The sequence below is a fragment of the Lepisma saccharinum genome, chromosome 8, assembly GCF_977018435.1.
Source record: "Lepisma saccharinum chromosome 8, izLepSacc3.1, whole genome shotgun sequence".
Taxonomy (NCBI): domain Eukaryota; kingdom Metazoa; phylum Arthropoda; class Insecta; order Zygentoma; family Lepismatidae; genus Lepisma; species Lepisma saccharinum.
The window spans coordinates 74,183,867-74,196,802 of NC_139236.1; the positions used below are offsets into that span (position 1 = coordinate 74,183,867).

Sequence of the window (12,936 nt, forward strand, 5' to 3'; positions counted from 1 at the left end):
GCTAAGGATTTGAAGTGAAGATATGTGGATCTGACCGGGGCCTCCGAGATACTTATATACGGGCCTCACACCAGCTTCCGTGACGTCACAGGATTAGTCCACTTACAACATTTAACAAAGTGCATTATAAGAGTATAATATTTATTTTCCTGACTGAATCGACCTTTCTTATTGGTTCAGAACGTTGCTTTGACCTCAAGAAAATTTCAAATGTTATTCGGCATTAGAAAATAAGTAAAATAATATTGATTACAGTAAAAGCCAATCTTTACCGTTCTACGTACATAATGTACCTTTCTTTTTCAAATTACCAAGGGGAAAATGGCAACAGACATAAAATGTTATCCTACAATTGATACTTACTCTAAATTCGTAAACAATTATCATCGTTAGTATATAATTGCTATTGAATTGCTGTGGAATAAACACTTACGATTCAAGTTATGCATGCAAGATAATTTTGTAAATGTTCACTTACAGAAGGTTGACAAAAGAGTCTTTAAGATTGAAATTTCGTATTAACTAAACTTTCCAACCTTCTGAAACTCAATTCCCGTGTGTAATTTGAATACTTTTTTATTTTCTAGAAATCAGGTAAATATTTGGCTGCACAAGTTTGACTGGTTTGGTTGTAGGTTACAATGTTTTAAAATCATTTTTCGTGTTAAAAATTTTACAACAAACAAAGAGAGAAAATGTACACATACTAATGCAACAAACGTACTTAGCCCAGCCTATTCGATATACATGAATGCTAACAATACTAACCTTAAATGATCTAACAGCAATTGAAGCCTATGAAAAGAGATTTACGATCACACGGAAAATGAAAATTAATATTAATGCAAGCAACTTATTTTAATTAAGAAGTCCAAAGCAGGAGAAGACAATAAGCCTCATGTTCCATCAGGAGAATATCGTTAGAATAATTTCGTATTCTAAAATCCTTATTATTATATCCGTTTTCGGTAGACAAGCTAGATAAAAACCAAGAGACAAGTTGTTTTCCTGGATACGGCGTAAGGTTTAGGAATACCAGGGTGTGTTTCATTCATTCGCAACAACGACAATTTACTTGTAACTGTACCTGGACATGTATTGAAATCGTTCCATGCAAAAGTCGCTTTTTATATAGTCGCTAACTACATCGCAATAATCACCAAGTTCTTCCTGTTTTGACAGAAATAATCGACAAAGGGAAAATATGCATTACAGAGTACAAAGGTACAAAATTATCCACAATGTATTTGTGAAATAGGTCATTAAAATTGAATTGATGTATATTTCTTTCACTTGATTAATATATCATCAATATCATAATTATTGTAAACCGAAACATAGCTTGAAGAAGTAAGTGAATATTAAGATTTTTAAAACGTGACTTTTGACCTTTGAACTACACAATTTCAGACAAGGTTTGAGTAATAATACGGACAGGACATATGAATAACTATCAACATTTTTTCCTGTTAAATAAGGAAATATAATTAGTAGTTACAAGTTCAGCATCCATGTAATTAATATTACACGGATTACTATACCGAAATGCTTGAATGTCGTACTTCGCACTGGTTGAACAGACTTTTTTTATTAACACGTAATTAAACGTTGTATTACATATAAACGCATAAATTTACTTGTAACTGATCAGGACATAACTATGTTTAATTTGCGATAATAAATTATTATTCTTACTCTGAAATAAATATATTTACAGGAACCCTTTTTTGAACAACTCTCTCATTCAAATACGTGTGTTTCCCCAAAACGCACGACTAATCCTTTGACGTCATCAGTCCTTTTAACTTCACAGTTTGCGGCCCCTATACGGAGTATACAAAAAGTATACGCATCTCGGAGGACCCGATCTCACTCCAATAGAGCTCTTCAGAGGAATTAATTTAAACAAAAGTAAAAACTGCATTTTTGCAGTTATATTCCTCTGGTTCTCATACAACGAATAGATGTGTTGTTTATTCTCTTTTGACATCGAAGATGTTTCAAGTAAAGAAACAAAAAGAACAATTTCATTTATTAAAGCCTTTGTAAAGACGAGGATAATGGTACAAAAGAGAAAGAGAGAGACGAGAGTTGGTGTGTTCAATTCAACAAGTTTGGGTCTCTAAACTCACTACATAGTTGTAAGCTTCCTCTCCTGTGTTTAAGAGCAACTTACACGAAACAGTATGCAACTAGAGATAATTGAGAGAAAAAGTTTCCACCTCTGATTCAAACATGGATGCAATCAGGATGCACCGATGACATTTACAAACAAATCTGCTCGAGTCCTAAATCATTCATACGGCGCCGCTACGGAAATATGACTCCCGCTAATTAGTTCGTATCTCTAGTTTATATGTGTTTAAATGCTAGTCTTCCCACACACTGCCCCAATCGTATAACTTATATAATTCAAGGGGAGGCAATTGGAACTCTCAACTTCATGACAGTTCCCGCTCTACGTTCCCCGAGTTGGCGGAATCGTTAGAATATGCATGTATGCCAGGGAATATTATTCAGCACAGTTACTGAACTGTCTACAAAGTTCTCTCCTTCGACAACAGCATTTGACATTTTAGTTCACGTCGTCGGTGAAAAAATCTTACATACTCGTAGTTGCCATCTGGTGCTTTCAATTTATTTCGCGCAGAAAATATAAGCGAGTTGCATTAATTATAAAATTTGCAGTTACAAGTGTTGCTAATTAGCGATCAATGTTGCTAACAACTAATAGTTTTGCACAGAAAACGATGTTTCTAGATATGAGGGAAAGTTCAACCCTCTTCCACCCCCCTTCCCACCCTCTAAAAAAAACTGACTACATATTTAGTTGCATATTAAAATTCATATCCAGGTATTATTCTGAGTCCGAAAAAGATGCTGTACAAATATCAATATTTTTTTATTATTACTCGTACATGGATTTTCAACATAAATGATATAGTCTTTGATTCTAATTACAAATTATAATATATTGTGAACAAGGAAAAGTAGTTTATGGGAACCCATTCGAATACGCTGACACTCAGTAAAGAAGTTTCTTATTAAATTGGCTTAAAATTGAGATTGATTGATTAACTAAGGTTATATTACTTCACTTCTCTATCCTTTTTGGCTAATCGCGACGATGACGATGAGGGATGATGTGATGAAATTGATGAATGAACACTTACAAAGACGACCCAAGCAAAGGCTTCTAACCCAGGGCCATGGCGTCATTAAAATTAAGATATCTATGCAGTGGGGTGCCAGTCGACTTCCGTCTCCATATTTACATTTTTCAAGGAAACCTGAGGTCTACTTTTCAAATACGACACGTCAAATTTCTCGTTACGTTTCCGTGCAGTTGCTTTTCTACTTCGTGATAGTCTCGACGCCATTAGGTTGCTACGAAGTTTCAGACTCGCCCTGTATGTGTACACCTTTAAAACTATTCATACCCCTCCGGGATCCGGCATTTGATACCTGCTGGAGGTACATAGCAGTTCGAATCACACTTTAAACTCTATGCCAAATCCAGATTTGTCCATTGGTCAAACTAAGGTTATTCCTTAAAAAGACACTAAGCAATGTTAGAGAAAATAAATGTCACTCATCATTGGGCGTTTCTAAGTTGAAAGTACAGTCTCCGATATCTTGTATGAACAAACCTGCCATGAGACTCCTCTCTGACCTCGCTTCTCTGATACATCTCCATTACTGAAAACTAAAATGCAAACATACATAAAGCAACGTCCACACTCAAAGAAGGAGATGCACGATTACGTCATGTGAGAAACAACGATAGATGTGGTTTAGCAGTGTTGCCAGTTCTCTTTGTTTAAAAAGTTTTCGATATGTTTACTCAAATACATAACTTGAAGAGCAGTGTGGCAGCTTTTGTTATTCTTAATAAACCGACCTCCCTCTGCATTAGTTTGTGATTACGACCAACGCTACAGATTACCCATGTTGTTTGTCGATGTGTTTTTGTTAATTGAAGGGCTCTAGTGTAAAACATGGTAAGTGACATTTTGGTCATTTTTTAGTTACAAAGTAAAGAAATCCATCCTTCAATTTTCGAGTGAAATTGCCATGTCATACAATTTGCATTGGACTCAGTGAAGCCTTCTGAAATTGGTAAACACAACACTAAAACAATTTATCTACAGTACAACTTCTAATAACCTTTTTTCTTAATGAACTCAGAAATGACGCTCTTCAATTTAGAATGTACTTAAGGGCTATCTTCGATATTAACAGTAGTTTAGTAACAACTACAATTCAATATTCTTGTGTGTAGCTCTAATGAATTAGTATTGTTACCTTTATGCCATCACAAGTACATACAACGAATTAACCTATTGGACATTCTACAGCGTGTCCCGAAAACGACTCTAATATTTGAGGAAATGGAATTTATCCTAAGGTAATACTATAAGTATGAGAACGTAAGTGATGTACATGATGGGAGTTTTAAATAGACATATCAACGTGGTTCTCCGTTACTAAACCAGAAATACGTTTGAAGTAGATGGTACTTGTTAAGATGTCAACAAAATGTTCCAGAAGACTCAGGACGTCCATGAACTGCTGGAAATTCAGTCAATCCCAGCAGTCGGTTGGACAAGCGAATTCTAAGACAGGAATTGATCGTTTTTCGCATCTTAAAGCTTCTCGCTTGAATCATTCATGACGGTCATTTGATAATAGTGTGAGGATGAGTTTTATTTCCAACAAGATGGAGCTCTTACCCATCATGAGCGGGTCTGTTTTGATGAAAATCTGTTGAGCAAGTGGATTGTGTAAAGAGAAAGCACACAATATGTATTGTGTCCACCGAATCTCACACTTTTTAAGGGCACAGAACAAATATAACGTTTAGGGAACAAAATCAAAAGTACTGTATTGAAAGCAGAAATTGAAAGACAGTGTACCCAAATGACGTCATTACTGATGTTTGTGCCAGCACCAGAATGAACATAAGTTCAATCACTTCCTGCCGGCCTACGTGGCGGAGTGGTTAGCACATTAGCTACGATGCCAGGGGTCTCGGGTTCGAATCCCAATCTAGGCATGATTGTTCTTTGTGAGAGTCTCTTCGTCAATTTCATCCTATCATCACTCATTCCCATCTTCGCGATTAGCCAAGGTGGAAGAAAAGCGAAGTAAAATAAACCAAATAAATCAATCAATCGAACATTTCCGTTAACTTCAAAAATTCAGTATTTGTCGTCTTTAATTTAAATTATAAAAACGTAGATATATCATAATAAAAATTGTCTTTATAATTACTAAAAATGTGTGTACATATTTTGGGACACCCTATATGGCTATAGGTTTTAGGTCTACATGTTTTATATACGTCATTATTATCATGTTCATCTCTGTCATACTTCGTGAGATATGTATACACTATTACATTGCATTCAAATCTAATTTTTCTATCGATATCTACTAATTCGTGCGCTATTAATCGTTGATATTCGTAGATACGCACTGTAGCTTGCATAATAACATAAAAGCTATTATAAAGGATGATGGACCGAAGTGGATGAACACATTTATCTGTGACATGACATGATCAGCATTATACATTGGTTAAATGGATGAACAATCACAAAATTTGATCGAAACCAGGATTCGAGTTCCAAATTAATCGCTTCTATAAACACTAAAACACAACGCTAATGTAGCTGTTCGCTGCCAAACATTTCCGTTGAAGACCCCTCCCTATGCTGCGTCCTTAGAGAATTTCGTTCGTCATTTGATTGCCCTAAGCTTTACGCTGGTGCGTATTAGAGCCTGCTATTGAAACACTATTTTCACCGAAGGCTTTCTCGTGTAAATGGATGATAAAAATGTGTCTCGTAAACTTTCTAGATAATGTAGCAAGTCATAAGTTTCCGAAAATGACATTCTTGTAAGGTTATAAATTAATACATCAAAGCGCAACGGCAGGGTAGCTTGAACGGGCTAAGTAGCGTATGTTTTATGCAAAAAGACCACTAAGTGTGATGTCATTTTGGTCCTCCCCAGCTACCGTAGATTGTTAATACGAACGTTTACATTGTACGTTTTAAGTTATTTTGTGGTTGTTAATGCGGGTATCGGAATTGGAGAAACCCCTCAAATAATCAAGAGAAAATATAGTAAGTGCCTTGTGCGTTAGATACGAGGTGTGGCTGTTGATAAACGGCAAGCGCGTCAAGGTCAAGCGGTGCATGAGTGTATAACGTGATATCCTGCCTATCGACTGTGTGATTGCCCAGGGTGCGCGGCGCTCAGTTCCGCTGTAGCTTGTCGACGAAGTGAACCGTACATCTGTGCTCCGTCGGAAAAATGTTAAGTGTGAAAGTGGAACAGCGTATCAATGTGAAGTTTCTTATGAAACTCGGAAAATCCGCCACAGAAACGTATGGTTTGTTGAAGGAAGTATACGGTGATGAGTGTTTATCACGCACGCAAGTGTTTGAGTGGTTTCAAAGGTTTAAAGAGGGACGAGAAGTGATTGCGGACGACTCGCGTCCTGGACAGCCTTGCACGTCGAAAACGGAATCAAACATTGCAAATGTCGGTGAATTGATTCGAGAGGATCGTCGCTTGAGTATTCGAGCTATTGCAAAACAATCAACATTATTACATAAGGTGCTGACGACCCTGCGTGAGCGAGTAAATAGACGTCGACCTGATTTGTGGAAAAGCAAGTCATGGATTCTTCATCAGGACAATGCTCCTGTCCATACGGCATTGTCAGTCAAGGCTCTTTTGGCCAAGCAAGTGTTAGAACATCCACCCTATTCGCCGGGTATCACTCCGTGCGACTTTTTTTTTTATTCCCAAAGGTCAAATCAACCCTGAAAGGAACCAGATTTACGACTGTAGAACCTGTGAAAACAAAAGCGACGGAAGTCATGAACACGGATTCAGAAAATGATTTCCAGCAATAGAAGATTCGTATGGAGCGGTGTATCGATAGTTCAGGGGAGTACTTTGAAGGGGATAATGTTCGTATTGTACAAAATTACCAATAAAAGATTTTGTAGCAACAGTCCGGTTTTTTCTAGCCACACCTCGTATTTATAACTATTTTCATTCTCTTCCGTGTTACAATACCTTTAAAATTTATATGTTCTTTAAATGAGAATGCTCTAGAGGTTGCGACACTTAACACAGAAGACACTTTTTTTAAAAAAATACCAATTCTTCTCAATAAATGTATACCTAAAAGAGGGGGTTATTTTTGCTAACCCAAGTCACAACAAATAGGGAAAGTGATAAATGTCATAAACCCAATATTAGCCCTAGAAACCTAACGTATCGTAACACCTACGATGCAAGATGACCATATTTCACCGTACACCCCTTAGCCGGTGGACAATGGACTCGTCGGCTCAGTTCCGCTCACCACTTTGACTTTTGTGTCGGTTTATGGCAGGCTCAGTTGTCAACCGGCCACTGGTATAGTTGTTTTCACGTTAGCTTCTCCGCCTGGTTTTGCTGGAAACCCTTTTTGCAAACTTTTAATTTTTTTCATTATTGTGTATAGTTTGTGAAGCTTTTAGTGAGGGTTATGTTTCGATTGAATTAAAGTTCAAATTATTTGTAAGCACCAAAAATGAATCCACAAAACCAGCCACGCACAATCTGCGGAATTTGTCCATCGGCAAAGAGGAGGATGACGTCATTGTGCTGCTGGCGTTGCAACAAGCCGATCTGTATGGAGCATCGGGGAAAATGCTCTGTGCACTGCAATGATGAACTTTAAACTTTAAAACAGTGTTTTTGTAACCAAAACCTTTGTCAAGGTGTATTCTAACAATGTTCATTAAAATTCAATTTTTTAAAAACCTATTGGTTGTCATAGTTTTTTCAACCGCCTCGCAAATGTTACGATACGTTAGCTTAAACGGAACTTTTCATACACGTTAGCTTTCTAGAGTTAAGAAGCATTTTGAAAAGTGTGATATCATGTAAGAAAAAGTCAGTTACAACAACAACAATGAAACTAAAAGTACAGTCTTACGGAATTATTATGTATTATTCTGTAACGTACCAATTCACAACATTAAAAAATCACATAAGTTGTGAAAATGCAAGTGACGGAAGAAAATACTATACAAATCTTAACGTTTCTGTTGTCACCTATCATATATTTTTTTAAATGCTAGGTTTAAAACACTGACCGTGTTACACATAATTTCTGAGGCTAAATTCAATAGAATAACAGCACGTACAGTATCAAGTTCCCCACATATTTAACGGGAGAACAGTTGCCTGTCTGAAGCGCAAGGGCCCAACTATCGGTGCTGCCACCTACAATTAGCATTGCCTGACCAGCCACATTAAAATATGTTGAAATCCGAAAAATACTGAATATTGTCTAGATCTGGCAACACTGATTTCCTCACATTCTATCGCACAGGGTAGCGTTTCAAGTTATCAACTTTAACAAAGCTCACTCTGGCCTCATGCAACAATGAAACAATTATAAAGAACACGAAGCTCTACAACAGTCACATACACACATCTGTGCGCAACAAAAGAAAATAGTGTATTTTTTGCCCCAAATTCAACTGTTACCCACAGACTCACTTCAATTGTTAAATCAACTATATATTTCCCAAAATAACACAGTGTTCGTTTGTGCTTACACCAGCTGTTAATTGAGAAGGCAAAGAGCATTGTAATATTTAGTTATTGTTTAACTCGTCAGGTTTGTTATTAACTTTCAGTTGCAAGTAACAAAGCGTTGTTAATCGGCAAGCAAAGGTCATGTGACCGCTTCTCATCTTTCAACTCTCAAATCGAGAACAACTGAGTCCCCATTCTTGACTCCCCTTCACCCAGGGTTGCCAGTCTAATCATTTCTCACCAACTACCTGATAGGATTTCTATATAGCGGAATACTCATTAATTGCATTGTAGCTTTAATTAAAATATTGTGATTGGGTGAAATAAGAGTGTACTGGCTTAACCAGTTGAGACCAAGAGAGTGACTACAAGTTAGAGAAAAACCACAAATCCCGTTGATACGCAGTTGCGCTGTTACTGTGGGGCAACTCTTTACTTTTTTTATATTACCAGCATTTTATTTTTCTCTTTCAAATGTATTTTACTTTATTATTTTTAAAAAATATAGTATTCTTTAGAAATATTAATTGCATGTTGTTACGAATGATTGGTACTGATAGTAACGTAGTGCTTTTTTAAAAATCTGGTTACGAATTTATGCTTAAGAGTTGTATTTTTTTAAATTTTCCCAAAATTTTTAAGTATATCTATTTTAAATTCTCTTTTGTATGGTTTGATTAACATTGAATTTGATATGGAGTAAATAATTCCTTGCCCTGTGGATGTGTATTGAATGAAAATAAAATGAAACTGAAAAATATTTATACGAGAAATGAATTCTCTCTAGATGCCAAAAAATATTTACAATAAATTCACACGCTCTGCAAATTTACTTCCACTGTTTCTTACAGTCAGAAATGGACACACTGGCAACAATGAAATGAGCAGAAGTATTCTATCGGACAATAGATTAATTCGATTTGATATGGGAGACTGGGTTTACATCGACGGTGTATAAGGAGGGGAGAAGAGAGATAGATGAACTTCAGCCACCGTACGAAAACAACGCACTGGTTTATGTAGTTAAGACATGACATTCTTTAGCAGCTGTTATTAGAATTAAACACTTTATATTATTGTAAAGGCAATCATATATTTATCACGAAAATTAGAGTATTAAGAGGTAGATCCAGTGGTAACCATTGCTATGCCACTGGCAACACTACAAGAAGGAGAAATGAGAGAAGCATCGCAGGACGAGGACCATTTAACTGTTGATCCTGAAGCAGCACACTATACGTTGATTTGAGTGCTGAATGAGTCAGTATTTTATGGTCAAACACATTTACATGGACTTTTCTATTATCCTTTAGAATTTTAATGGTGGCAAATAAATTAAAAACAGGGTCTCTATGCGACAGTGGAACTTCTCTTCTGCAATGCTGACACATGTGTGTAGGGATGAAGGAATCAGTGCCTTAGAATGGAGGTTTACTACAAATACATTGTATCTTCTGACCTGTATTTTTTGGTAGTTGTGTTTTAACGAGTTTTGATATTATTAGAATTAATAGTACTTTCCTTTCAACACTAGCAAATACAGTTTCTGATCTGAGGAAACTAAAATATGTTTATGATATTATTTATCTTACTGTCATTGTTTATATTTACATTTAAATACAGGGCTAGCATAAATGATTCATTCGTTTTGAAAAGGCTATATTTTCAAAAGTATTACACGTACACACATGAAAGATATATGAAAAGAACCACAAACTCACCAAGTTTATACACCCTCTACAAATGTTCGATATGTGCCCCTTTGGTTACACGACACACGTCCAGACGATACTCGAGCTCTTCCATACATTCTGTAGCATAGTCCTGTCAATGGTCTGCACTACTGCAGCACTGATGCGTTCTTTGAGCTTGACTAAGGATTGCGGTAGTGGGGGTACGTAAACAAGGTCCTTAACGTACCCTCACAGGAAGAAGTCGCAGGGCGTTAAATCAGGAGATCTGGGAGGCCAGGGGAACAAAGCTAGGTCATCTTCATGTATACGCCCAATCCAGCGATGAGGAACTTCATCGTTTAGGTAGTCACGAACTGGGATGTTCCAATGAAGGGGTGCCCCGTCTTGTTGGAAGACAAAATCCCTGAAGTCAGCACTGAGTTGCGGGAACAACCACAACTGCAACATATCCAGGTAACATTTACCGGTCACAGTTTGCTCAGCGATACCACCGCAAAATGCTTTGTTTACATGGCGGTTCTTTTCCATACTCTCTTCTGAAAGCGCGTTGCACAGCTATAACAGACGAACATCTGGCATATTCAAGCACACAAAAACTCTTTTCTTGCTTTCCCTCCATTTTCGACAGGTCCTAACCTCGTACTTCCACACTGCCACACCCGATCGGAAAGATAATGATCTCATGCTGCCACCTGAAATACACAATACACAATACAAAAACAATACAAACTTGGTGAGTTTGTGGTTCTTTTCATATATCTTTCATGTGTGTACGTGTAATACTTTTGAAAATATAGCCTTTTCATAACGAATGAATCATTTATGCTGGCCCTGTATTATCGTTCTCAAAGTACGGACACTTGCATTTAACAGGGCTTAGAAAACTATAGATATTTATTTGATTTTCATAATTTTGTTTGAGAAACGTTCCCTCTTCATTGTCAGTCCTGCCTGAGGATAATCATGTATGAGAGAAATCACAGTACTTCCTGTCAGTATGTGCCATACGCATGTAGGAATCTGGTGAGATCTGATTTCTCTGCAGGTGGTCACTTATAACATTGAAAATTCCTAAATGAGAAATTTTATGGAACAATCTGAAGATTACTCATGATTACGTGCTTGGAACAATTATTATAATAATTAACATACAAATTGTTCTTTTATAATTGTAATGACAAAACAAGAACTTTTAGAAATGCTCAAGTGTATGATAGAAAACCTGTAGGGTGTGGTTTTCAGGGCTGCATCAAAGTAGTTCACAGTAAATGTGTGTAACCTACAGCAATCATTTTCCCCTATGTCAATAAATGTATTCCACTGTACTAACAAAAACTATATGACAGGGTATGACAAAACTAGACAGGATGGGGAAGTGTCAGAATATCCTTCATACTTAAAAGGAATCTTGACAGAATTCAACAATAAAATTTATATTACTGAATTAATTACATGTGCTTAGTGTGTTTCTGAAATACGTATTTATAATTTTTGTTTTAGAGAGTTTTTTATTTTTTTATTTTTTATTTTATTATACGAATGCATTTTGCCTCCTCAATTAACCTACAGTAACACTAAAACATTGCTAATTTCTTTGTTCTACAACCTTGAGTTTTGAGCACCCTGAAGAATCTGCGACAATACGCCTTTAGACTTTTTCTGCTTGTCGTCGCTGAAAATAAAACCAAGAGAAAGTTAATAAAACAGTTTAGAAAATTAAATTTAAGGATTGTAGCACTAAAAATTAGTTTCAAGATTTAAATAAGGAACTAAATAGATTGAAGCTCATTAAGATTATAATAACTTATTTATTAATATTATTTAACAGTTATATTATCTCTTATTGTTGTATTAGTTTTTAAAATTAATTTATAACTAAAGGTAATTACAGGTTATGATTAATAACTGGATCATTGTAGCCAAGTCGTCGAATGCCTATGGGTTACGCTACGAATCACATTGTTGTACTTGTTCAACAATGAGATAGGGGTGAAGAGAGAAATTAAACTAGCTATTTGTTACAGAACACATTTCAATTAAAGCCACGTATACGTGTATACCCAAATCTGTTTGGCAGTTTGACATTAAAATTGTTAGCCTTAAGAATACATTATATTTAGTCATCTGAATTTTATATAAAAAACTTAAAAAGCGCAAAAGCAATTCTTCATTTTCCCATAACTAGTGACAACTTAAGAAAACCAAAGTAGAATTTTGTATACAATTACTCGCGAGCATTTAAGAAAACCAAAATTATGCAAAATGTATGTAACGAGTATATTACGTTAATTATTAAAAATATATAATAATACTAGCAATTTGAGAGGAATGAAACTATTATTGTCTCTTTATAATATTTAAATAATATATACTTTTTATTTATATTTACTTACAAATATATGTTATAGTAAAGAAAATATTACAATATTATTATATAATATATATATTACAATTATTTAATGCCATAGTTAGGCCTAACGAATTTACTGAAAACATATAAAAAATCGCATAAAGTGTCAACTATTTGCTTAATACCTTCCTGTATTTTGCATGCAGAAAGGCGATTTGTGCAAAATGGGATTTAAGTTGGTTTTCAAACTGTTACAATCGCTTTACGAAATTCAATTTC

The 12,936-nt window shown here is 35.7% G+C and overlaps 1 protein-coding gene across 3 annotated transcripts in view; it reads right to left on the minus strand.

Moving 5' to 3' along the window:
• Positions 1-12,936, minus strand: part of nan (transient receptor potential cation channel subfamily V member nanchung) — a 226,984-nt gene that overhangs the window by 186,838 nt on the left and 27,210 nt on the right. The window contains exon 2 of one of the 3 annotated variants that reach the window (XM_083127590.1): positions 11,914-11,979. The exons of the other annotated variants lie outside the window; for them this stretch is intronic. Within the exon in view, the coding sequence (XP_082983716.1) occupies positions 11,914-11,979 (66 nt within the window). The remainder of the gene's footprint in view (positions 1-11,913; positions 11,980-12,936) is intronic. 3 annotated transcript variants of the gene reach the window in all.